At 42.6% G+C, this 27,078-nt stretch overlaps 1 protein-coding gene across 5 annotated transcripts in view; it reads right to left on the reverse strand.

Annotated features, from left to right (window-relative positions):
* Positions 1–27,078, reverse strand: part of LOC108432112 (rho guanine nucleotide exchange factor 4-like) — a 223,807-nt gene that overhangs the window by 164,698 nt on the left and 32,031 nt on the right. The window contains exon 1 of one of the 5 annotated variants that reach the window (XM_017705732.2): positions 3,633–3,758. The exons of the other annotated variants lie outside the window; for them this stretch is intronic. Coding sequence (XP_017561221.1) covers positions 3,633–3,671 — 39 coding nt within the window. The 5' untranslated portion in view covers positions 3,672–3,758. Of the gene's footprint in view, positions 1–3,632; positions 3,759–27,078 lie in introns of those variants that run through there. 5 annotated transcript variants of the gene reach the window in all.

The raw sequence follows: 27,078 nt of genomic DNA on the forward strand, positions 1-27,078 counted from the left end.
TGTCTGTAGAAGCAGTCTGCAGGCCTAGGGGCTCGGCTTTATACACCTGTGGCCATGGAAGTGATTGAAACACCTGAGTTCAATGATTTGGATGGGTGAGTGAAAACTTTTGGAAATATAGTATAAGATGGTAGGGGTAGGGGATGGGATATAAATGCTGGCCAAACTATTACGGTACAAATACAATTAGGCTACAGAAAAGGCTTTGAGCACTTGACCCCCTTAGTCGAGTTCTCTATTTAATAATCGGTGTAGAGCCTCCACTGCAGGTGTTCAGGTCAGGTCAAAGGCCAGAGGATAGAAACTGAATCGGTAAGTTCACACTGCCCAGTCTCACTCTGCACACTTTTAATTAGCCTTCTTCTGCACTAGACGAGGCGTCTTTAGACACACAAAAGCTCTAAGCTCAGCACACTTCCTCTAATACTGTCTAACAAAAGCAGTGAGAGACCCTGCAGAGAGAAGAAAGCTTATCTGTATCAGCTGAAAGCCAGTGTGAATGGACTCCATGGCAACTTCTGCAGGATTTGGTCAGTGTGAGTCTGGGATTGAACTGCCCTCCACACACACACACACACACACACACACACACACAAACAGTGAATATGTGTCAGAGACGGGGACCTGGGTCAGTGACTCCACTCAGACTCAGTGAGTGGAAAAGGCCATGGAATTGAATGAAAATTAATCAGAAGACCTAATAAAAACCTCTTTAATAAATTACCAAGGGAAATATGGACTTAATCTTGCATACTGCATATACATTCCCTGGTAGTCTAACAAAAAACAGTCAAGGGTAAACAAATGAATTGTGCACCTTTATGGATTAATTATGTATTTAAACCGGCAGTGTTTTATTGGTAAATCAACAATAGTTAATCTAATGACTGAGATCCGTGGTCAGGTGACAGAGGCCATCAGGCTGAGGGAAGAGGGGTTGGAGGTAAAGAGTGTGGTACCAGTCTGTTTGTGTGTGTGTATATATGTGTATCTGAGCAGGTGGTCTAATCTCTTTCACACACACACACACACACACACACACACACACACACACACACACAGATCTGTCTGTGTAAATCTGCAGCTCCCAGTAAAGCTGTTAAGTCCCTCCTGTCACCTGCTGTACTTCCGGCCTAAACACTGAGCACATAAACCCAACATTCTCCACCAAACACCAGCAAACCCAAACACTGAGCGCACAAACCCAACATTCTCCACCAAACACCAACAAACCCAACGCCCTCCACCAAACACCAACAAACCCAAATACTGAGCACACAAACCCAACATTCTCCACCAAACACCAACAAACCCAACGCCCTCCACCAAACACCAACAAACCCAAATACTGAGCACACAAACCCAACATTCTCCACCAAACACCAACAAACCCAACGCCCTCCACCAAACACCAACAAACCCAAATACTGAGCGCACAAACCCAACATTCTCCACCAAACACCAACAAACCCAACGCCCTCCACCAAACACCAACAAACCCAAATACTGAGCGCACAAACCCAACATTCTCCACCAAACACCAACAAACCCAACGCCCTCCACCAAACACCAACAAACCCAAATACTGAGCACACACACCCAAGGCTCTCTACTAAACACCAATAAACCCAAACACTGAGCACACACACCCAACGCTCTCTACTAAACACCAACAAATCCAAACACTGAGCACACAAACCCAACGCTCTCCACCAAACACCAACAAACCCAAACACTGAGCACACAAACCCAACGCCCTCCACCAAACACCAACAAACCCAACGCCCTCCACCAAACACCAACAAACCCAAATACTGAGCGCACAAACCCAACATTCTCCACCAAACACCAACAAACCCAAATACTGAGCGCACAAACCCAACATTCTCCACCAAACACCAACAAACCCAACGCCCTCCACCAAACACCAACAAACCCAAATACTGAGCACACACACCCAAGGCTCTCTACTAAACACCAACAAATCCAAACACTGAGCACACAAACCCAACGCTCTCCACCAAACACCAACAAACCCAAACACTGAGCACACAAACCCAAGGTGAGGTGAGGCTCAGGTAATCAGTCTACAGAAAGTAAATATGTAAAAGTAAAATATAAAAATCAAATTGAAATATATTAAATATACACAAAATATAGAGAAATATACATTATAAAGTGACTTAAGTGACCCAGTGTTATAGCTCTTTAAAGTGGCTTAGTGTTAAGGTGTTATTGTCCATAGCAGGAATGTTCATTAGCCGGGCTGTTCCAGCTTGGATGCTGCGGAATCTCCTGCCTGATGGCAGGATGGTGAACAGGCTGTGTGCTGGGCGGCTTCTGTCTGACCGGATCTTTTTGATCTTCCGGAGGCAGCGGAACTGGTAGGCATCCTGTAAGGCTGGCAGTTTGTTGCCTATGATGGCTTCTGCCGTCCTCGCCACTCCTCTAAGGGCCTTGCGGTAGTAGGCAGTGCAACTGCTGTACCAAACAGTGATGCAGTCCATGAGGAAGCTCTCTATGGTGCATCTGTAGACGTTGGTGAGGATCTGAGGAGGCAGATCAAACTTCCTGAGCCTACGCTGGAAGAAGAGATGCTGATGGGCAGATCTCACAGTAGTGTTGGTGTGGAGGGACCTGAATTGCTGTCAGGGCACCACTCTGTCAGAGCGCTGACCTCGTCTCTGTAGGCGTTTTCATCTCCATCAGTGATGAGGCCTAGGATGGTGGTGTCATCATCAGGCTTGAAGATGATGTGTTTGGCTACACAGTCATGTGTATACAGGGTGTACCAGGAGGGGGCTGAGCACACATCCCTGGGGAGCCCCTGTGCTCAGAGTCAGTGTGGAAGAGAAGCTGTTCCCAGCTTTCACCACCTGAGGTCTGCTCGTCAGGAAGTCCAGTATCCAGTGAATTGTTACTTCAAATGTTCTGCTACCTTATACTGATATACTGACTGCCACTCTAAATTCATTCAGTGACAAGTCAAATGAACTAATAACTTAAATCCACTGCCACTTTAAAGGGACTGATACATGATCTACAAGAGCAACCTGAATGCACCTTATGCTTGTCCTCTGACTGGGTGAGAGGAGCTGGGGTTAAGGTAACTTTCTGGTGAGCCAAATCAAATGCCTTCATGGGCCAACTCTGACCACACTGGGTAGCTCTATTCTACACTCTTAAAAATAAAGATGCCAAACAGGGCTTTCTGGAAAAATACCACAGAAAAATAAAACACTTTTGGTTCTACAAAGAACCTTTAAATGGGCAGTTTTTCAACCACTTTAAAGGCTAGGAGCCAAAAGGAGGTCCACAACTTTTCCTATATATTTCTATGACAGCCTGTTTGTATTGCAGTCCGTGCAGTTACTGAACTGTAGCTGGTCAACTGTAGTTACAACAACATGACCATCATCAACATCATCATCATCATGATGATCCCTGCTCTCTCAGAAGAATCAACTAAGAGTTCACTAAAACATACAAACACATCACACAGCGCAAATGCTCATGATCTCCTCGTCCAGACCACGCGAGCAGGACTAGCATCAAAGAGAAGGCGGCGGCTCGGCTCCACAGACGCTGGAGAACGAAGGGCAGGAGGAAGAGAAAGAGTGGACGAGTCTTACCGTGAAGAAAGCTCGCAGGAAGCACATGACACTGAGCATTCTGACCAAGTCGTGGGAGAAAACTCTTCTCCTCCACGGTTTCTCTCTCTCTCTCTCTCTCTCCCTCACTCGCCACTCTCACAACCTGTTGCTATTTTAAACTGACTTAGTGGACGGCCCAGAGGGCAGCGGGGTAAGTGGGAGGGAGGGATAGACGGGGAGAGGGAGAGAGAGAAGAATTGTGCCTGTGGCTTAGGCTGAGGAGTTGCATAACAACAAGGCTTTGGCTGGACTGCTCTGCTCTGCACTGGCTGCACTACAGATAAATCTAACCAGCACTAAACTCTTATCAAAGCCTTCCCTTACACAGAATCACAGGACCTGTTAAAGGGCCAGGACCATGGAAGAACCCAGATTTCTCTCTCCCTTGTCTAAATAAAAGAGCTCAAAACTGATCGTGCACTCCCCAGGCCTAGGGTTGGTCAATAAACCGGTAATAAGGTAACCACAGTATTTATAATTGATACCTGTAATCAAAAATAACGACGGAATTTCAAAATTATTATTAAATTTCAATTGTCTGAACGATTAATATTCTAAAAAATCCACCTATTTATATTTTAGAGGGTCACTAATCTGTGACGTGGCGGCTGTCTGAGGCGGAGCTGATAGAAAAGAGGGGAAAAACCAGAGCCAGAAAAAACTCGATAGCAGGTGAGCAATGGCCAAGCACTATGAACACCACAGAACAGGTTCAGTTCCGGCTTCCGGTTGTTGTAACACCTCTCAGATGTTCAGATATTAGTTTTTATCATCTACACTTGAGGCAGCAGAGCAGCAGAACTGCACCTTCACTCCCTGAATCACTATCGTCTAAACGTGTCTACGCTCTGACATTAACTGAACGGTCCCATATGGAAAAAAATATGAATATGTATTTTATATACCTGAAATCCATTTAGAATGCATTGCAATCTGTGCTGAAATACACTCCAAACATTGCAACGTATGTATTGCTATATTAGCCAAATATGAAATTTAAAATACATTTATTCTCAAGTTTATGGGGAAATATTACACATAGAAATGTAGCATGCAAAAATAAATGTATGTAAATGTATTTATTAAATATGTCTGGTAAATGTATGCAAACTTTACTGTTTGATACCTTTTGAAATAAATGTGTTTTCCAGTATCTTCACTTTAAATATGATCAAATGACAAAAAGCGAGTGTTGTAGGTATTGATACTCCGTGAAAACGCCGTTATGATTTGATATCTTGTTTATGTGAAATACACTGTGTCATTTTAGGTCGTTTCTTTTGGTCAGTTCATCATGAAATTAACACACAATGTAAAAGACAACAGGAATTTTCAAATAATGCCAAAAACAGAAAAACGTGAAAAATGGAGATACGAGGTTTTCTTCCTACCTATATATATATTACATACACACACACACACACACACACAATTCAATATATACAAGAAAAATATAGGCTATGCCTCTGTCTCAATCCAGATAAGCCGTTTTCTGTATTCAACATTACATTTACATTGTTAATGATTTAGTTATTTATTAATCAGATATTAATCAGATCTGCACTTTATTTACATTCTGAATCAACAGGTTCAGGCCTGCACTTCTTACTACTTTCCGTTTTTTTTATGGCAAAAATGACAAAAACATGGTTTTTCATAGATTCCACAAAGCAGGACTTCACCTTTCAGTCCAGAATCTGCACTTTCAACACAAATTCTCCACTCACTTCACCATTTCACTAAGCTAGGAGCAAGGAATAGAAACAGAATGTACACTGAGGGGGTAGAATAACGATAAGTAAGATAATAAATAAGACACTCAAGGCTATTTGCTCTGCTCAATTATAAATGTCTCTCTCAAATGTGATTCTACTGTCTATTCTATTCTACTCTATTCTATTCTATTGTCTCTGGTGATGTAACACATAAAAATGCCTGTTTCTCAAAGTCAATTCTGAGATACACACAGCATGAAAAACACAAACCAAAAGAAAGCAAAACGAGGGGGTTTAATCAAAGTGATGGGCTGGTAAATGTGACGCTCACATGTCAGTAAGACCCAAGATCAGATTAAAAGGGCCGACAACTATTGCAAGTCAGTACAAAAAAAATAGCAAAGCATAATATTAAGGATAAATATCGCCCTCTACTGGACTACAGCAGGAATACATTCAATGTGAGAGAAACTTGTGCTTGGCCACTTTATTAGAAACACCTATCCTGGAGTTCCACTGACTGGCCATTTTATTAGAAACACCCACCTTGTGCTTCCACTCACTGGCCACTTTATTAGAAACACCCACCTTGTGCTTCCACTCACTGGCCACTTTATTAGAAACACCCACCTTGTGCTTCCACTCACTGGCCACTTTATTAGAAACACCCACCTTGTGCTTCCACTCACTGGCCACTTTATTAGAAACAGCTACCTTATAGGTCCACTATCAGCCACTATGTTCTGCATTTATCACAAAAGTCCTACCGTTTCTAATTACCACTTTTGTCCACATATTACTTATATTTTAAATATATATAATTTCTTACATTAATGCAAACTGCCTGTAATAAAATATGACTATTTCAGTGATAAATATAAAATATTGTCTGTTCTCTTTTTATTATAAGATTTATATAAAGCATAAAACACACACACACACACACACATATCTAACATCTATTCTTTAAGAATTGTTCATGCCATTTGCTTGCAACTTATAAATCCCAAAGACTGTATCTGTATCTGACCACAGCTGATTTCAGAATTCATACGTTAATTAATGGCAAGTTTAGCAGCAATTTCTTGTAAAACGTCTCTCAGCGTTTGATTTTTCATGAAGCTGAAGTCATCTTCTCATTCGCCAGCTTCCTGTCTGAATTTTCTCGTTCCATCTTAAATGATGTCTGAGGAGCCAGAATGTAACTGCAGCACCATTTAAGGTGGAGTGGGAAAATCTGAAGAGGGAAGCTGGCAAACAAGAAGCAACTTCAGCTTTGTGACGTTTTAGTGTTTGTCAGTTTCGTGGCAGATTAAATGCATCAGGAAACCAGTTGGAGTGATTATAAACACTAATGAGTCCATTCGTCTCCAAATGATCGATGTTCATCTTAAATCTCTCTCTTTTCCATGTCATTAACTACTAGCTGGGCGAGACTGTTGTCTGTGTTGCTATGGTGTCCAGCAGCCTGTGCGCCAGTCTTCAGGGTTTAAGACCATTTACTGTTAAACTGTGTTGAACAATCAGCAGAGCTTCATTTTACTGTAAAGGAGGATTATTTTATTATGACCTACTGATATAATTCTGCAACAGAAGGGCCAAAATCGTCTCTATTTTCTGAGGTGCCTGAGGTCCTTCAACATCTGCCGGACTATGCTCAGGATCTATGAGTCTGTGGTGGCGAGTGCTATCCTCTATGCTGTTGCATGCTGGGGAAGCAGGCTGAGGGCAGCAGATGCCAACAGACTCAGCAAACTGATCCACAAGGCCGGTGATGATGTGGGTGTGGAGCTGGACTCGCTGACGGCCGTGTCGGAGAGGAGGACGCTGTCTAAGCTGCAGGCCATTATGGACAATGGCTCCCACCCACTCTACGACACGGTGATGAGACACAGGAGCTCATTCAGTGCAAGACTCATTCTACCGAAATGACCACAGAGCACCACAGGAGGTCATTCTTACCTGTGGCCATCAAACTCTATAACTCCTCCCTCAGAGTGTGATTCACAAAGTGTGGTTCAAATGTGCAAAACTCAATACCAAACTGTTCATATGGGTAATAATAATAATTGTGTGCAAAAACTCAGAGGTACAATAATTTGAACTGCTTTATACCAGATGTTTAATATTTATTATCACAGTCACCGCCACTTTACTGTATTCATAAGAACTTAAATATCGTGTACATATAGCAAATTTCTCTTTTGTTCTAAATTATTAAAGTGTTTATTCTTTTATATAAATGGTTGCAACTGTAACAACTGCAATTTCCCTTCCAAAAGTCCAGAAGTCAAAGCCAAAAGTCAAAAGTCAAGCCATGTTTTGGAGATTCCTCTGTAATAATGCGGTGACATCTCCAGAGAGACAGTAAAGATAAAGTTCGAGAAGGTCTAAAGTTCTTTCAGAAAGTATTTAGTAAACATACTTAGATGTAGTTCATCATTTTATCTTGTAGAAAGTCCACAGCATTCTCTCTGGAGGCATTCATATGATTCAGCTCCAGTCTCTGCTCTTCCCAGAAAAAGGAGGCGTCAAACCCTCCAAACGAATGTTTTCCTTTAGCGTTCAGGACTTGTAAGCAGCCTCTGATTGGCTTGGCAGCAGCATCAATGGAGGAAGGGGGAAGTGATTCAGAATCACTATTGGTCGAATATGGTCCCGCAGTTTCTCAGTGCCTAGAAATAACAACATCTCTCAAGCGAGTTCATATTACTGTCATCGTTACTTGTAAAGACAGCACACATGCTCACTGCCAAAACCCGCTACAGCTCTCTTTGTGTTCAATCTTTTATTACCCTTCATAAACTCCCCCACAGGCCTTTTCTGATCACGTTCCCCACGTATTCATCAAATTATCCATTAAAGGAACATTTTGGCAAATAATACAAAGTACGCAATTATCTCAAAATGTAGCCGATCAGCCAAGACATGCCAGCTGTCCAAAGTTTGCTGCTTTGGTTACATTTAGTCATGGGACAATTCCCATCCGATAGTTAGGCCTGGGAAGGTAAAGGCCAGCATAGGCTAACACTGCAGTGAGTAATGGGTGGAGAGTGAAGACCAGTGGTGGACAAAGTACACAAACCATGTGCTTGAGTTAAAGATAAGTTCCTCCCTTTAGACCTCCATTTAAGTAAAAGTACTAAAGTATTTACCTTCAAATGTACTTAAGTATAAAGTAAAAGTACTAAAAGAGGAATTCTGGCTCTGATGTCCTGTTATCATTTTTATAACCAGACTGGCTTCATGAACTCATTTCAGGTGAAAGTCCTCCAGCGTCTCTCTTGGTAAACCAGTCTTTTAATAGAAGGTCATTAATTAGTGACGCTGACGTCTATTAAAATGATCAGAAGCACAAAACACTGAAGGTAAACAGTTTCCATCAGGGAGAACCGAGTGGCTCTGAAATCACTTTTTACACACAAGCAAAGTTTCAGTTTCAGATTTATTTACAACTTAGTTCCAAGTTTAAGTTGAATAAAAACTGGCTTTAAACTCAGGATCACAGATGAGCTCCTTTACTATGTTGATCTGTAGGCGTCTGTTCATAAACATAAACCAGCCCAAACTCATTTACTATAAAATGAAATGGTGTTTGTAGAAATTCAGAAAAAAGCCGCGTCAAGTCTCGACTGCATATGTGGACATATTTCTATATTGAGCTCTATTTACACAAAGTTAGGTTAGTTCATCATTTATGTTGAACAGACTCTCCCAAAGTTTTACGCTGCTGCGCTGACGTTGAACCGCGTGCTGCACTGGGTCGGTCTGACCAACAGGTCAAAACCAGCTCTAAACAAAGTGACCGCTGGGCCCTGATTGGTGCTCTGGCTTTGCGCTTCTTTCGTTTTGACCTGTTAAGTTTTTATACACACAGAAACCAAAAGGAACGACAGATTTCTCAAAATGTAGGAGGAAAAAGTCGGATATTAGACTCTGAAATGTAGTGGAGTGAAAGGAAAAAGTCCAGAATGGAGAAACTTCAGTACAGATACACCAAAAATACTAAAGTACAGAAACTAATTACATTTACTTTGTTACTGTACTTTAGTCCACCACTGGCAAAGACCATCCTATCCACTTTCCCAGAGAGAGAGAAAGAGGACAATTATGCATTTTTAAACTCTAAAACGCAGATGGCTGTGGCATCACTTTCCTGACGGCACCTATTAGCCCTGTTATACTCTGTTCTACCTATAAAAATAGATGCCGCATAGTTAAAAACAGTAGTTGCATGAATTTTGAAGCCTGAATTGTGTTTATACTTTTGTCATTTTACAAACAGTAGTATATCAAGCTATTTCAAAAACAACTGCTTAAGATTACTTCACAACTTGATATAATTTGAGGCAAGCGTGCGAGGCTCTATGTATACAGACCGTGCAAGGCTATCTGACTTCCATTACTTCCCATCTGGAAAAGAAATCTACACAGATGAGCCAAAACATTATGATCACTCACAGATGAAGTGGATAACATTGATTTCTTGTAACAACAGCACATGGCAATGTCTGGGATATATTAGACAGCGTGAACTGCCCATTCTCACAGTCGACATGTTGGCTGTGAAATGGATGGGCATGAACACCTGAGCAACTCTGACAAGGGCCATTAAAGCCAGGTGACTGGGTCAGAGCATCTCCGAAACTGCCAGGCTTATGGGGTGTTGTCGGTCAGCAGCAGTGAGTACCTACTGACAGTGGACCGAGGAGGGACACATCATGAGGCAGCACAAGGTGATAGACGTTTACTGATGTACAAGGGCAATGTGGACTATCCCAGCTGGCTCAAACCAACAGAAAGGGAACTTTTACCAAACTCATTTTACTACTGGTTATTGGAGGAATGTGTCACAACACATGCATCACACCTTGCTATGTATGGGGCACTGTAGCCACAGGCCCATGCTGACTCCTGTCCACTGTCCAAAGTGCCTACAATGGGCATGCGAGTGTCAGAACTGGACCTGGAGTGATGAATGAAGGTTACCTGGTTCAAAAAGTCTCACTTCCTTTTATAACAAGTGAATGGGCAGGTATATGTGTGTCATTTAGGCAGGAAAGTGATGGCACTAGGATGCACTGTGGAAAGAATACAAGCTGGTGGAGAATGTTCTGCAGGGAAGCTTGGACCAGCATTCATGTAGATGTTAATATGACATGTGCTATCTACCTAACCATTGCTGTGGACCAGGCGCTCTTCATGGTGATGGTATTTCCTGATGGCACTGGCGTCTATCATTTACATTTACATTTATGGCATTTGGCTGACGCTCTTATCCAGAGCGACTTACAATTTGATCATTTTACACAGGTAGTTTGACAAGTAGGCCAAGGTGGTGTTAAGAGTCTTGCCCAAGGACCCTTATTGGTATAGTGTATGGTGCTTACCCTGGTCGGGGATTGAACCCCAGTCTACACTGTAGAAGGCAGAGGTGTTAACCACTACACTAACCAACCACGGTCTATCAGCAAGATAATGCGACCTCCTACACTGAAAACACTGTTTGGGAACAGTCTGAGGAACATAAGAGTTGAAGGTGTCCTTCTGGCCTCCTGATTCTCACCCATCTCAGTACAAGAGGAGCTAATGAGTTGAATCAGGTGTGCTAACAAGAACATGCATAATTCGTGGTCGCCAGTGGCGAGACTGGAAACCGCTGCATTACTTGATAGTGTTACTACATTAGGGTTACAGCATTTAGAATAAAGACATAACATGAACGAGCTGTACACACTAGGCTAGTTTAAGGGGTCTGTTTCATAGTCCTTTTCAAGTCCATGGCTCTGCATGACAGTGGCGTCTCTACACTAGGGGCCAGTAGGGCCTGGCCCCACCAGATGTCGCTGTGATGTCTTCTGCTGTCCTTGCCTGCCCTTTTATGCACTTGCTTTGTTATCACTTGCATTCATTCATGGATTGGTGGACCTTGAGAGGAAAGGTTTTGACAAGTTTGCTCAGGTGAAAGATTGTCATGGATCTTTTCTTTTCGAGCAGTGAACGTCACCGAGTAATGCTTTATTACAAGACGTGTTATGTGTAGTTGCAATGATCCTACACAGCCAGATAACTTCAGATTTGTAATGCGATGCTGTGTGATCAGGTTTTGTGAAATCTAAAGTTGTCACACTCATAGTCCTGTCTCCACTTCTACTAAATCGTGTACCACATTACGTTACTTTGCGAATGTGATTTCATCGATGGAGTGTGTTTGTGTTTCGATTAGAGTTGTATGTAGTTTCACTGAGTCAGCTGCCGCCCCTACAAATGATTGTGCCTCGCCAGGCTTTCTGTGGCAGAGATGCCATTGCTGTCTGACGTTACTGAACTGGCTCTCACCTGGGGCTGGGCGATAAAACGCTAACGATAATTATCGCAATATAAATTTTCCCTGACAGGGAGATAAAAATAAAAACACACCATTCTCACATTCCCACCTTCTAGCAACAGCCCTGGTTGTGTTTTATACTGAAAGGAAACCATCACTACTCTGCTGTCGCCAGGAGAGGGCGCACTTCCAAGTTTTCCAACAAGATTAGAGGGAGGGAGCGACAAGTAAAAAAAGGTTCACCAAACTTTAGCAACGTCTGAAATGTGGAGTTATACATTCCCTGTTTGGGTGGAGCGACCAGCAATCTGTTGTCCTGTGACCAAGTGCGAGTGAATAGATAAGTGGCGTAACTGAGCTCAACTCTTTCCTAACATCCTGAGAACTTTTAGCAGCTTTAAATCATAACTACAGCAATCTACCAGCTCTACTCCCACCTCAAAGTTAGCTTAGTGGTTCCAGTGTAAAACTTTGTCTTGGCTCATTGACTGCACTTGAGCTGAGGGGAAAACTGCGTACATCTGTTTATTTGATTAACTATTCAATTAACTAAAAGTCAATACATGATTTGGGCCTTTAACGCTGCACTAAAATTTATAGAGGTGAAGATCAGTGTGGACTGCAAATCCATCCCCACAGGACATCCTGCAGCCGGGCTCAGGTCAACTGTCACCTGTAAACTGAAAACTGTCCTTCGCAAACAAGGTGTTTCCTCTCCGTTAAAAACAGCAGCCATCACTTCGGTCATCAGTGGCTATTTGAACAAACCCGGTGAGGTTACTTCACGCCAGTAGAGAAGCCCCTTTATAGCACATCCTCAATGTGTGGTGTTACAGTTCTGCAGAAGTTCAACGAAATGCCACTCGTCAAGTTCTTTTAGAGTTCTTTAACTTAATTATATTCATATATTATAGCTGGAGATGCTTCTGCTCCTTTCTCCCTAAAACAAAGCCAAATGTTAACAGATTTTTTTTGGATTGTTACCAAATTCAGTCCTTTCCAGTTCCACTCCATAGTCAGGACTCCCCCAGTCACACTGTGCCATCAACACTAGGAGGGTGAAGGCAGGACAGGCTTCCTCCTAGATCTGTGAAGCGCTTTTCAAACTGCCGCCAATGCAATGTCACTGGACAGATGAACACACTTGGAGGAAAGCACCAACCACAAAGATCTGTTACGTCAGCTAACGGACGCCTGCGCTGACCAGCATCGTGTTGACTGATGGGGGGGAAGAGGGGGCCATTCTACCCACCCAGAGAGAGCGAGGCCAACAGTGCTCTCTTGGATTCTCAGCCAGACGGCTTGTAGCATCACCAGGGATCGAACCTGCGATCTCCTGAAGATGGCCAACGCTTAGACAGTCGCACCACTCGGGAGCCCATCCTCTCCCTATTGATGCCATCATGTTCTTGAATCCCTGCCGGCATGCAGGGAACATCAGGAAGGATCCAACCATTGGATCCTTCATTGCCATGGGAAAGGAGGACACGTTTCTTGGCTGCTTTTGAAATGGGACAGCCTTCATGCTCCACTGTGAAGCAATCAGCCTCCAAATGCAGCCCTTGAATTAAGACACAGCCCATTGCATGGAGAAATGAGATCTGATCAAAATCTGAATGCAGAAGCTACATTTTAAGAGTAAAAGTCCTGACGGGATGATATGCCACCGTTGCATGTGTACATATAGCTCTTTAATGGATATTCCACTTGTTTTCATGAAGCCATGACAGACAATTCCATTAATGTCAGCGGTTCCGTTCCAATTTCACAACTTTTACCACTGAACACGGAGATGGAATAAACCAGATATGGATTTTTTTTTTTTTTTTTTGGATGCCAGTGGTCTCAACAACATCTTAAACGTCTCAAAAGTCCAGGTGAACCCAGTATTATACAAGTACTGAGCACCATCCTGAGTTTTTCCAGCTTAAATAGACAACATGCTCAGAGCTCCAATGCAAAGCTAATAAAGCAAACTTTAGACACCAATCGTGTCTTGGCTGATCAACTACATTTAGGTAGAGGGGTCAAACTGTGTAAATCTAATTTTATGCTGAACTAAAGCTTTAAATTTCAAAGACTGCTTGTACAATCACAGTAGAAGTCACTCCCCCGGTTCTTCTAAGAGGAGAAGCTAACGAGCCCAAAGGGCAGGTGTTCAGTTTCATGCAAGCATGCAGGGGCAGAGATTAATACCCCTTTATTAGAAAGTGCTTACAAACAAGCAAAGCCTCTATTGTGTCTGCCAGAGAGCCGGAGGGATGTGCAGGTCTACAGGTTTGCCTCAGGAGCTCAGGAGCACAAAAGAAAAACTGATTTTGTGCCAACCGCTGTTGGGGAGGCTCCATTGTGACAGACTGCTGTAAAACTGGCAGGTTTCAAGGGCCTTTCTGGACAGAGGCAGCTAGATTTGGTTTCCTGTGGGAAAGAGGAAGTTGCTAGCACGCTCAAGAAAGGAGGAATGTTGATTGGAAGATGGTGGTCAGAGGAAAAAAGTGTGTCACAAGGCCCGTCGCCTCACAGCTAGAACCTCCCAAGACTGGATTTACAATCAGGGCGAGAACTTTTATTCAGCCAGTACAAGATGTGCAAGTATTTTAAAAGAAACACCAAAATATACAACAGCATAACTTTAATTACTGCTAGGTCCATAATTATTGGCACCTTTGGTAAAGACTGTTTAAGAGTTCCTGAGCACTGAAGTGGACCTTAATTAAATATTAATGGTGAAGTGCTTCAGTTACATTTATATTGGTTCTGTGAAGAAAAGGGGCTAATGGGCTGGGGAAAAAGCTGAGTCTATTTATTAACCATATAAAAATATTAAACTATCATATTGTAGCGATTGGATCACAGTGTATCGGGTTATTTTGCATTGTATGGAATCGTACTGCAGCATATCACATCGTATCGCACTATACTGTATTATATCTCATTATGTTGAACTATTGCAGAGTAGCCTGTTGTATCACAACAAATTATTTTGCAGCATACTGCATTGCATCATATCAGAATGTATTGCAGTGCATCACACTGTGTCGTACTGTATTTTAATTCTATTGCAGTCTATTCTATTACATCACATTGTATTAAATTTGAATCTGCATTTTACTGTATTGCGTTGAACTGTAATGCAGAGTATCGCATTGTACTGAATCACATTGCAGCGCATTGTACTGTATCGTACTGTACTGTAGTGTGAAGTAGTGTACCTTGTTGTATCTCAGTGGACTGTATGGTATTTTATTGTATTGTAGCATATTGTACTGTATTGGACTATATTGCAGCAATATTGTGTCAAACTATTGCCGCAACTGCACTGTACCACGTTTGTGGCACGATGAAAACGGCCGTGAGAGCTGGCAGGCAGACGGGGCCCAACTCTGAGCGAGGAGTTCAGGGGAGAACCGCGAGCGAGCAGGAGACGGAGCACCAAGCCCAAGACTATGATGGACATGAAAGGCACGAAAGTGAGTCCCAAGCTCTGCCGCCCGGGCCCCGTATCCTGTCCTGCAACGAGGCCGTTCTCACTGGGCTTCGTCCCTGCTTGGGGGCCGAGCGCCTGCCACAATATCCTATTCTTTTGCAACATATTGCACTGCAGTATGTCGTATTGTATCCTATCGTGTTGTAGAATAGCACGCTGTATCATATTATACTGAATTGTATTTGGACTGTTTCGCGTTCCTTGTATCATGTCTAGCATGCCAGCTTGAGGCTAGCGTGTTAATTTGAGGCTAGATCAGACTGGGATGCTATAAAGCACACCACTAAACGCTAAACTTAAAATGGAAACACTGACCCTCTTAACGAAAGGCACTTTTTTCAGCCACTCCTTATTCTCTTCACAGAATAAAACACTGTGTGAACCGTTAAACCTACTCGTGATACGTGGCTGACGGGCAGCTCCACACTGCAACCTGAAACCTTCGGCTTCTCCTGATCCACACTGGCAGTTAGTGCATTGTGAGCTGAATAATGGCATGCATGTTTGGGAGGCGGGGGGGGATTGGGGGGGGTTTCACCCAATAAGCTCTGCCAAGAGAAATTACTCCAGTGGTCCAGAACAGCCACTGCAAACGAACGACCAGCAAACCCTTGTTTCCCAAGCAGAGGACAATACCCCTGAGTTATTACCAAAGGCCTGTGGAGAACACTGGCACCAGCCTTTCCCTTTCCCTCTCCCTCTCTCTAGATCTTGATGAACACTCCAAAGGAAAAGACATGTGGATGTGCATAATAACCCCAGCTGAGCCTTCCCAGCAATCCTGCCATGATATAACAAAGTCATTTTGCATATCACTGAATTATAAACGAAGCAAATAAATGCAACATGGAAGATGAACACAAAGGCTGCCCGAATTCAATCAGCACTACAATCTCATATTGAATCTGCAGCGTGGTTTTCTGAAACAATAGAGGAAAACCAAGCTTTAACGTCTCAAGAACATATTATTATAACAAACTACGCCACAGATATAAATCTTATGCCTTACAGGAGGGACTGCCAAATCAAACTTTAATGTCCCTTTAACAAAGCGCACAGAAAGCACTAGACACTCTTTAGAGGCCTTAAATCAGCACATTCTGCACAAGTATACAGCTTGCAGACAGTTGCTTGATAAGAACAGCAGTTATTCTTGTGCATAATACAGAATGACTGATTGTCTTTGGTGAGAACTGCCAGGACAATGTGTGTGAGTGTCTGGACAAAGCGAAGCCCACATTCTCATCGGAAAAAAACGTCTGGTCCCAGATAAAAAGTGTGAAAATAATTAAACAGGACTTTGATCGATGAGGGCCAATATGTTTGCTGATATAATAACTACTGAAGGACACAGAGCGGATTCACAGTTAACACACCGAGTATGGACATATGGATTTAACCCCTTAAATGACCAGCATTCAGCAACTTGGCACTGTTTTCCATGTGGTTGCATGACATGCATTTGGATGTAATAAGCCTGTCACGGTGACCCCTGGTTCCTATCACCACCACTGTAAAGAAATCCGAGTCACTACAATCAACTATTTCACACCAAACCACTCTAAATGACCGCGTTCACATCTTAATAATAAAACTGTGAAGAAATTTTGAAAAATCATAAGAATTAAGAAATGCAATAATGAGAAAGGCCAGAGGTTAAAAGCAGATTACAGACTAGTACTACCTACTACAAACGAATGTGAGCATGCCCGAGTGGGAAATATCAATGTTTGTTTATTTGATGTTTAGCACCTCCCTCAAATCCCCACTTACCACTAACGCATCTGACCCAGCCAACCGAAGTTTATTAGCTGGAGCAGGTGTGGCCGACTGTGGTTGGAGCTCCACTCTGCAGGATGGTGGATCTCCAGGACCAGTGACATGACACGGCATTGGTGCTCACACTGCACATGAAACACAGCCACTACAGTCAGCTCTGTCTACCATTTCCAACAAAGCTGTTTCATTCAAAACAGCACGCTGCACCTCCGAGTCCTGATCAAAAACACTGGCTGAATCTCAAACAGCCTCCTGCTCCCTACATAGTGCACCACATATTAAAATAGTGGCTCCTGCACCTATAAAGTGAGTCACATGTCTAATAAACAGCCTTCTGAGATCCACACTGGACAAGCAGTGCACTATTTCAGTGTAGAAGCCAGAACTGAGTGCGCTAAATAAGAAGGAGGGGACAGTTTGAGATTCAGCCACTGAGAAACTGCTTTGTGCCACACTGTGTGCTGAAGCTGGAGGTCAGGCTGTCTACAGACAGACAGACAGCTCACAAAGACAAAAAATCACCGTATTTATACCTCATGAGCCAAATGGAGCAAAAGTCATCATAAACGGACGCTGGCGTTGACTTTTTTGCCTGTGTGTAGGAGCGGCGGCTGTGATTATGTGTGGTTTTGGGCACAATTTTTGAGAAATCGGTTCATGAGGCTGCTCAGACTGTGAGATTTCAGACATCTGATTGCCCAACTGCTCAATCGGAGCTCATTTTGTCAATTAATCTGGCATCGTTTCCCCTCAAACACTGCACGGCAAACAGCAGCTGATGAAGCTGAAATTCAGTCGGCTCCGACCAGATCGGCCTTAAAACCGGCTAAAATCACACAGTGTATGTCTGGCTTAACATCTATGTCTTTTTGGAAGTTTTGGAAGAACGGTAAAAGGTCTCACTGGTATTGTCTACATATTCCTTGCACAGAATGACAACCAGCCTGTAATGACAACACTGGCACAAACGCCCCTTTAAACAAGCCCTCCAGGACTGCTGCTGTAGAGCTGAGGTCGGTGCTGTGTGCGTGAGCGAAGCCTTCAGCTAGTAGCAGTGCAGAATCTTGGCAGTGGGTTTTTCTCTCACGACAAGCGGGTCTGAGTCCGACTCGGGAGCGTGAGAAAACCCACTCCAGCACACAGAACGAACTCACTCCAAACTACAAAAAGCAGCCGGCTGGTCTTTACTAGCAGAAAAAAGCCCTCCAGACGATCAGAAGGGCAGATGGCTTAGTTAGCCTTCGCCCAGGCCGGCCTGTGACCTGCTCGGCTTCCTCTGACCCTGACCTGCAGTCTGCGAGCCTGACCGATGTGCTAATGCGTGCTGTCATCGCCAAACACAACCTTCAAGAAGAAGAGAAGAAGTTTTTCTGAGATCTGTCCAGCGTCAAAGCAAATGAAGGTCTGCACAAACTGGCTACTGTGTACACTGTACTCTGTGTACTCTTGGCTGTAAATATGTCTCAGTATGTGCTGACATACTAGTATAGACTAAAAATATAATATAAATGAGAGCAGACTTGCTGTGTTCTGCTTCAAGCTTTAGCTCTGCTTTTCTCACATCTCCAGCAGGAAACCTTTGTACAAAAGTTGAACAGTTTCTTGTAAGACGTCTCTCAACATTCGACTTTTTTCGAGGCTGAAGTCGCTTCTCATTCACCAGCTATTTGGTTGAATTTTTCTGTTCCACCTTAAATGGTGCAGCAGTTACATCCTGGTGCCTCAGACGCCATTTAAGGTGGAATGGGACTTTTCAAACAAGAATCTGGCGAATGAGAAGCAACTTCAGGTTCGTGACTTTTCAGTGTTTGTCGGTTTCTCGTTGCAGATTAAACGTATCAGGAAACCAGCTGGAGTGATTATAAACACTTAGAAGTCCATTCGTCGCCAAATTATCGATGTTCGTCTTAAATCTTTCTCTTTGCCTTTTTGCCGCTACTAGCTAGATGAGATAGTTGTCTGTGTTGCTATGGTGACCAGCGGTCTGCGCTGATCTGCAGGGTTAAAGGGTGAATCAGCAGTTCTACATTAACTCCAGTGTTTAAGACCGTTTACTGTTAAACTGTGTTGAAGGATCAGCAGAGCTTTATTTTACTGTAGAGGAGGATTATTTTATTATTACCTACTGATCTGATTCAGCTGTGGAGCTTCAACAGGGCAGTAACAGAGCTGCCAAAAGCTGTATAGGGGGTACAGAGTTAAATATGTACCACTGCCCTGTCTAACGGCAAGTAAAGAACTCAGCAACATCATCAGAAAAGCAGGTTAGTGACCAGCCCTGCAACTGCTACTGTACTGTGAGGCCATGCTCACAAGACTACACAACCCCTACATAAGCTTGGTATGCCAACTCACATAAACCTCCATAAAAATATATTAAAGCGCATTTTAATAGGCGTCGTCTGTCATAAAGGATGTGTTTGGGATGTCAAGTTGATGTTAATGCCCCTGACATTTCCTGAAATTGGGCTGTCATGACACTTTTTTGGGGAAAATAACACAGCATGTTTATAGTAACCGACTTTGTAGTACAATGCATATCACAGTGACAAAATTCTGATGATGTTAAGGATTTAGCCCATAGCGTGCAGCCCAACTATGGTAACACTTTATTTGAAGGCTACCTACATAAGGGCTTCATAACACATTCATAAGCGCTGAATAATGTGTTTTATGAAGCGCTACTTGAACATTTATTAAGTGTTTATGTCGGTTCTCGCAACCTGACATAAGATGTTTTATGAAATAAATGACGTTGTACTGACATAATATGAATAAACGTTGAACATATTTACAGCACTAAACATTTAAAACCCTGTACATAATTGCATCAATCATCTTATCCATGCCATGGAGGGAAGAGGGGGTGGTTTCCAGGCATATTTCACCTGATATCAGTACAATGTCGTCTAAAGAATGCTGACATATTGTTATGTACAGGGTTTTAAATGTTTAGTGCTGTAAATATGTTCAACGTTTATTCTTATTATGTCAGTACAATGTCATTTATTTCATAAAACGTGTTATGTCAGGTTGTCGAGAACCGACATAAGCACTTAATAAATGTTCAAGTAGTGCTTCATAAACACATTATTCAGCGCTTATGAATGCATCATGAAGCCCTTATGTAGGCAGCCTTCAAATAAAGTGTTACCCCAACGATAAGCATGTAGCGAATAACTGTTCGAAACAATCCTGTTTTGGTGAGGATTTTGCTCCATATCCATAACAGCCAGGTAGAAATGACGGTGTTTACGTACCTTAACTGCCCCTTTATGTACACACTGCATTAAGCAAACTCTGTTTATTAACATAAAGACGTTAAAAGGCCATGAAATTTTAATAGGCTGTAAAGTGCATCTCTGGCTCTTACACATGTGGAAACATTGCTGACATTTCAGATCACAACTATTTCTGCAGAGAGAAGAGTTCATAAGTTTCACTTGAACCAAAGTTAATTACAAAAATTGTGCTTTGCAAATGACCAGACAATGAGCACAATTTGTGACCAGATGTACAAACATACCAACTTCGAACACAGTTCACTACTGGTACACAGTCCGTCTCCAGGGCATTTCTCAATTAAGCTGGATAAATTCAAAGGAAATTACAATGATTTTCTCCAATTTCTGCACAATTTAGTGGTGAAGATATAGACAGTCATTCAGAGTGGTTTGGTGTGAAATGGTTTACTGTAGAGACTCAAATGTCTCTACAGTGGTGGTGATAGGAACCAGGGGTCACCATGTCTACAACACAAATATAGACATTTAATATGCCATCTAAAACCATCAGTGAACCTTAGGGCTCGGCGATTAAACGCGAACGATAATTATCACAATATACATCCTTGTTTTGTGAGTGATGAGATCAGTGGCGTAACTGTTCTGTCCTACCGTGAACTCTCTTTCTGTACATCCTAACAAGCTTTAGCAGCATTAAATCACATCTGCAGTTCCAGCCCTGATTTAAACGAAAATAAACCGAGGAAGCTGTGAGGCACTGGAAAGCGGGACAGGGTACTCCCACAGCACGGTGAATTGATGATATTGTAGATCAAACAAGACACAAAAACACCACTTTCAATGTAAACGTACCTAAAAGGAGGACTCTGTTTGTCTGGTGTTGATATTTTGCGGTTCACCCCACAAGGGCAGTTGGGGGCAGTCGTGGGCTGGAGGTTAGGGATCTGGCCCTGTGACCGAAAGGTCGCCGGTTCGATCCCCAGAGCTGACAGCACATGACTGAGGTGTCCTTGAGCAAGACGCCTAACCCCCAACTGCTCCCCGGGCGCCATGGATAGGGCTGCCCACCGCTCCGGGCAAGTGTGCTCACTGCCCCCTAGTGTGTGTGTTCACTAGTGTGTATGTGGTGTTTCACTTCATGGATGGGTTAAATGTGGAGGTGGAATTTCCCCGTTTGTGGGATCAAAAAAGTATCACTTAACTTAACAAACTATGACAGAGAAACCCAGTCGCCTGCTAGCTGGAGTTTAAATACTGTGATAAGCTCTGGCATGGATGCGGTAGGAGTGATGGCAGTAAGACGGTGTGATCCACCCCTGACCTACCGAGCCAGCTGATGTTCGCTGTTCATACTAAGGTGACGTTGTTGAGAAACTAAACAGTTTAGTGCTGTTGTTGGCCACTTGTTTAGCATTTGTAATGGGACAGCTGAGCGCTCATCACCAGACAGCTAAAAATAATCTGTTTTCTTTCTTAAATCATTATGACTATTACAAAAACTGCGGCCAAGCTTTTCCAGCTGGTAAAAACGGCTCATCGGAAATTTTCTCCCACTGTCCCATGACAGATCTGTGAGATGTTCCACTGGTTACTGAGTGTTTGTCGTGTTCTGACCATAAAGGATGGTTTAAAACAGCAATGAAGCAAAAATCTGCCTCCAAACTTGAAAGAAATAATGATTTGACATTTATTGTGATGTGTATCGATATCGACTGATGTGAATTTTGTTTACCGTGATATCATTTTTGGCCATGTTGCCCAACTCTAGTTAACCTACACATGTTTATATGTAATGATGCTGATGGTAAAATGATGGTAAATCTGAAAAAAGTAAGTTTTCTTTGGGAACTATTTTACCTTACAATGCCCTGCAGGTATCCCTCCACCATAAATGGATTTAAATAAGTATGTCTCAGGGCAAATGTTTATTACAAAACTTTCATAAAATAACACAATTATGGTAAAATAATGGTGTGCCTCTCTCAGACATCAGGAAGTGTATTCATAATTTTCTTTGAGGGAGCTTGTACGGGCCGTTTTTGAAGAAGTCTGGTTCTTCTCATCACCACTGTGAAGTTTCTCTACAACGGTACATGTGATCTTCATGACTGGGGCTGAGAACCATGGTTCAATGTAGGGTTGCACAGTATATATACACTATTACTAATACAAAAGTATTGGGACACCTACACATTACACCTACCAGAGCTTTTATGAATCCTATTCTAAATCCATAGGCATTAATACGGAGTTGGTTCCCCTTTGCAGATCTAACAGATTCCAGTCTTCTGTGGAGCTACCTACAAGACGTTGGAGAGTGTCTGTGGGAATTTCTGCCCATTCATCCAGAAGAGCATTTGTGAGGTCAGACACCGATGTTGGACGAGAGGGTGTGGCTCACAATCTCCGTTCTAGTTCATCCCAAAGGTGTTGGAAGGGGTAGAGGTCAGTGCAGTGAAGGCCAATCAAGTTCTTCCAGACCACACTCACCCAGTCAGGCCTTTATGGAGCTGTTTTGTGCACTGGGGCTCAGTCATGCTACAACAGAAAAGGTTCTTTCTCAAACTGTTCCCACAAAGTTGGAAGTGTAGAATTGTCCAAAATGTCTTGGTTGGCTGAAGCACTAAGATTTCACTTCACTGGAACTAAGGGTTCTAGGCCAACCCCTGAAAAACAGTCAAATCATTATCCCTCCTCCACCAAACTCCTCCTTCGCCAAACCCAGGCTCGCCTATCAGACTGACAGATAGAGAAGTTATTTATCACTCCATAGAACATGTTTTCACTGCTCCAGAGTCCAGTGGTGCTGTGCGTCACACCACCCCCACCCCGTCACTTGGCTTTGTGTATTTTGATCTTAGGTTTGAATGAAGCTGTTCCACCATGGAAACCCATTTCATGAAGATCCTAACATGCAGTTTGTCCAGTGTTTGCCTATTGAGACTGCAAGGCTTTGTGCTTCATTTTATGGTTAGCAATGGTTGTGGCTGTAACACCTGAACAATAAATAGGAGGGGTGTCCCAATATTTTATATTAGGTATTTCAGAAGCTTCAAATGTCTGTATTTAATCTAGAACAGACAAAAACTTGTTTTTCTTTGCTTAGTGCTAAAATCCTAGTAGAAATCCATTTTCTTTCCCGTTTATAGATCAGGTTTTGATATTTATGGTCTGAACTGAAGGTCTAGCGCTAACAGTCATGGTTTGCCGCAGGATTATAATGTAAACTTGCTTTAAAATACAAAAGAAAGCCAAATGGCTGGTTATTGGTGTCGATTTCAATAATCAATAAAGCGTAAATCACTGATTATCATCATCAGCCCAGAAATTTCATGCCGTTCTCTGTATTTTTTAACCAAAACTGGCCACTTCCGATCTGTTGTGAGGGCAGCCAATGAAACAGTGTTTTTCCCCCTCCTTTCATTTGGAAGCTGAATGCTGCAGATGAAAGACTGTGCTGTGCTTCAACTTTGAGGAGCTGAGGAGACGCCATCGGTGCGTGGGAGGTCCGGAGGAGCTGGCAGACGGCAAGGACTGTGAGAACAGCCTGCTTTCTTTCAAGTCCTATAAAAGGACAGAACCCTCCTCGTTTCCACAGTAACACGTCAACACGGGCGAATAATTAAGCATCCGCTGGCTGATTTGCATCTAAAGCGCTCTTCCTCGTGAGGCCGCTGAACACGGGCGCTTATGCAAAACAACCTCGCTGCTCTCCAAGCACTACTTAACATGAGGCTTTGTTTCTTTAGAGGGGAATGACTAATGAGGAAACGTTACTTAACCACCGAATGGGGAGGGCCACAAACACCGATACCGACACCAAGCTGACGGAGAAATGATACAGGTGCTGTACTTTATTGAAACTGCCTGTGTTCAAAGTTTGTTTCTGTACCTCTGTGATTTGCAAACTGAGTCATTTGCTCCTCATTAGAACAATGATCAATCATGTCAGCTGCCTCATTTATTTCTAAATTATAATTATTAAGTACAGTAGTTATACTTTATTCGCATCACAGGTTTTATAAAAATCCAATAGCAAACAAAAACTTTTGATAAACAAATCAGCTTCTCTCTACTCTGATACATACTCATATTTAAGAACCTAAAGTTGTCCACAAGAGGGCAGTGTAGCGCCGCTGTCTTACGATTTAGAAAGAATTTTTAATCTGTTTAGAAACACTGAAAGACTACGGCAGCTGGCTAAATGACACCACACACTAAGTCGCACGCACAGCAAACAGTACAGTACAAAATGCAGCTATAGCACATTTGAAGCGATGCAGAACAGCAGCAATAAACATATTTAAATATCAATAAATATTCATTTTACACCACTCTCATAGAAATCTTGTTCAATAAAACTTTCAACATCGTTTACTGAACTTCTCACATTTAGCACCAGTTGACTAACACTTCATAAACTCTGAAATCAGATGATCAGCATTTGCCTGAAGGGCTCTACATTGACACATTTCTCTGTGTACATTTCATGCCCTGCCGATTTGTGGTCTGAGGCTGGGCTGAATGCAGTCAAGTGAAAGTTTATACAGTGTTTTTTTACAACAGGTGTTGTCACAAAGCAGCTTTAAAGAAAAATCTGGCCCAAGGCCCCCATGAGCATAACCAACAAGGAAAAACTCCCTAACAGCAAGAGGAAGAAACAAGTGGAACCAAGCCTGAAAAGGGGAACCCATCCTCCTCTGGTCCACACTGGATAGCAAAATAACACAAGAGCAAAATGAACAGAGAATAAGATTGAATCACCAGCATAAGCTAAAGAAGACGGGAAAAGCAGGTGAAGCAATGGCTATGATTAAAAGAAATAGGATGCTGAGACGTTTCATGGAGGTGGTGGGAAGTATTTTATTTCTTTTTGTATTTTTTTGAACAATGCTTCATAAATAACTAATTTTGCTAGAATGCCTTAAAGAGTTCACTCTTTCCTCCCAATCAGCCTGGGTGGTGAACAATAATGATATATCAGATATTACAATAATAAATCGAAATGAAAGTGATCACTGAGGCACATTTTGATAAAATGACTGCTGTAAAGTAAGTAAAGTATCAGAGAAACAGATGGACTACAGTCTGTAACTGTAGAACTACAAAGTGCAGCTATACAGTAAGTGGAGCTGATAAAGTGGACAGTGAGTGTAGAAACAAGGAGGTGGTCAAAAACAAATCAAATGTTGAAACTGATCAATTTGATTGTTTTTTTTTTTAATATATGCCCATTTTAAACTGCCAGCAACATGTTCCAAAAAAGTTGGGCCAGGAGCCTGTTTACCACCGTGTGTCATAACCTCTTCTTTTAACAACACTCTGTAAGTGTTTGGGAACTGAGGAGACATTGCTGTAGTTCTGTAAGTGATCGCTTGCTTGACATAGGACTTCAGCTGCTCATCAGTTCAGGGCAGAGGTGTCAAATTCAGGTCCAGAAAGTAAAAGTCCTTCCCAGGATTTTGTTCCAACAGGCTGGCTTCTCTAGTTAGATCACAGCACCAGCAGAGCTGTCCAGCCTGTTGGAACAAAATCCTGGGAAGGATTTTTACTTTCTGGAACTGAATTTGACACCTCTGGTTCAGGGTGTCCTTTTATAATGTGCCAAATGTTCTTAGTAGTGACAGGTCTGGACTGCAGGCAGGTCAGTTTAGCACCTGGACCCTTAATACAGAATAATGCGGTTGTAATACATGCAGAATGTGGTTTGACGTTGGCCTGCTGAAATAATCAAGGCTTTCCCTGAAAAAGACGTCATCTGGAAGGCAGCATATGTTGCCAAAACATGTATATATCTTTCAGCATTAATGGTGCCTTCACGGATGTGCACGTCACCCATGCCAAGTGCACTAATGCCCCCCTGTACCATCATGAATACTGGCTTATGAACTGTGCACTGATAACAAGAGTGGTCTTTAGCTCGGAGGACACAGTGTCCATTTCCAAAAAGAATTTCAAGTGTTGATTCGTCGGACCACAGGACACTTTTCCCCTCGGTCCATTTTAAATGAGCTCGGGCCCAGAGAAGGTGGCAGTGTTTCTGGATCCTGTTTATATTTGGTTTCTTCTTTGTGTTTTAGATTTATAACTTGCATTTGTGGATGCAGTGATGAACTGTTTTCACAGACAGTGGTTTTCCAAAGTGTTTCTGAGCCCATGCAGTGATTTCCACTACAGAATCATGTCTGTTTTTAAAGCTGAGGGCCCAAAGATCATGCCAGCAAATACTGGTTTTTGGCCTTGTCCCTTGCATACAGAGATTTCTCCAGATTCTCGAAATCTTTAAATGATATTATGTACTGTAGATGATGAAACGCAAAAGTTCTTAGCTTCTGATAAGCAGCCCTTTTGCTTTTTTCGGTGTCAGAAAGCTCTCAGCACATGGTATTAGAGAAAAAGCCACCAAAAGAATGCAAAAGCTCAGTGCACAAGGCAGTGCAGGGACGTAAGCGTTTACATGTCTAAATCTATCTTCAAAAGTCAGGCCAATATCAGTCTGGACCACATGTTGTAATAACGCTAAGCTTAGGTCAACTAAGACCCCAATTAGACCATTACAACCAAACTGTGCTGTTTACATGAAAAGGTTTTAGTTTAGACTAGCAGCCCTAGAAAGACCAATATCAAACCACTGGTGCGCATGTAAACATAGTAAATGATACAGAAAAATATCTTCAGATAAGATTTTTGGTCTAATGTCCCAGCCCATATCCCACAATCAGTGATCTCGGTGATCCTACACACTGCAAACCCAACCTCCATCTCTACCATCCATCCATTCTTCACCACTCCATCACTCCTGCCTGCTCGTGTGGTCTAACCCACGACCATCCACTACAAACACTGCTCATTCAACACGTCATGGGGTTGG

This window comes from Pygocentrus nattereri, chromosome 3, assembly GCF_015220715.1.
Source record: "Pygocentrus nattereri isolate fPygNat1 chromosome 3, fPygNat1.pri, whole genome shotgun sequence".
NCBI classification, from domain to species: Eukaryota; Metazoa; Chordata; class Actinopteri; order Characiformes; family Serrasalmidae; genus Pygocentrus; species Pygocentrus nattereri.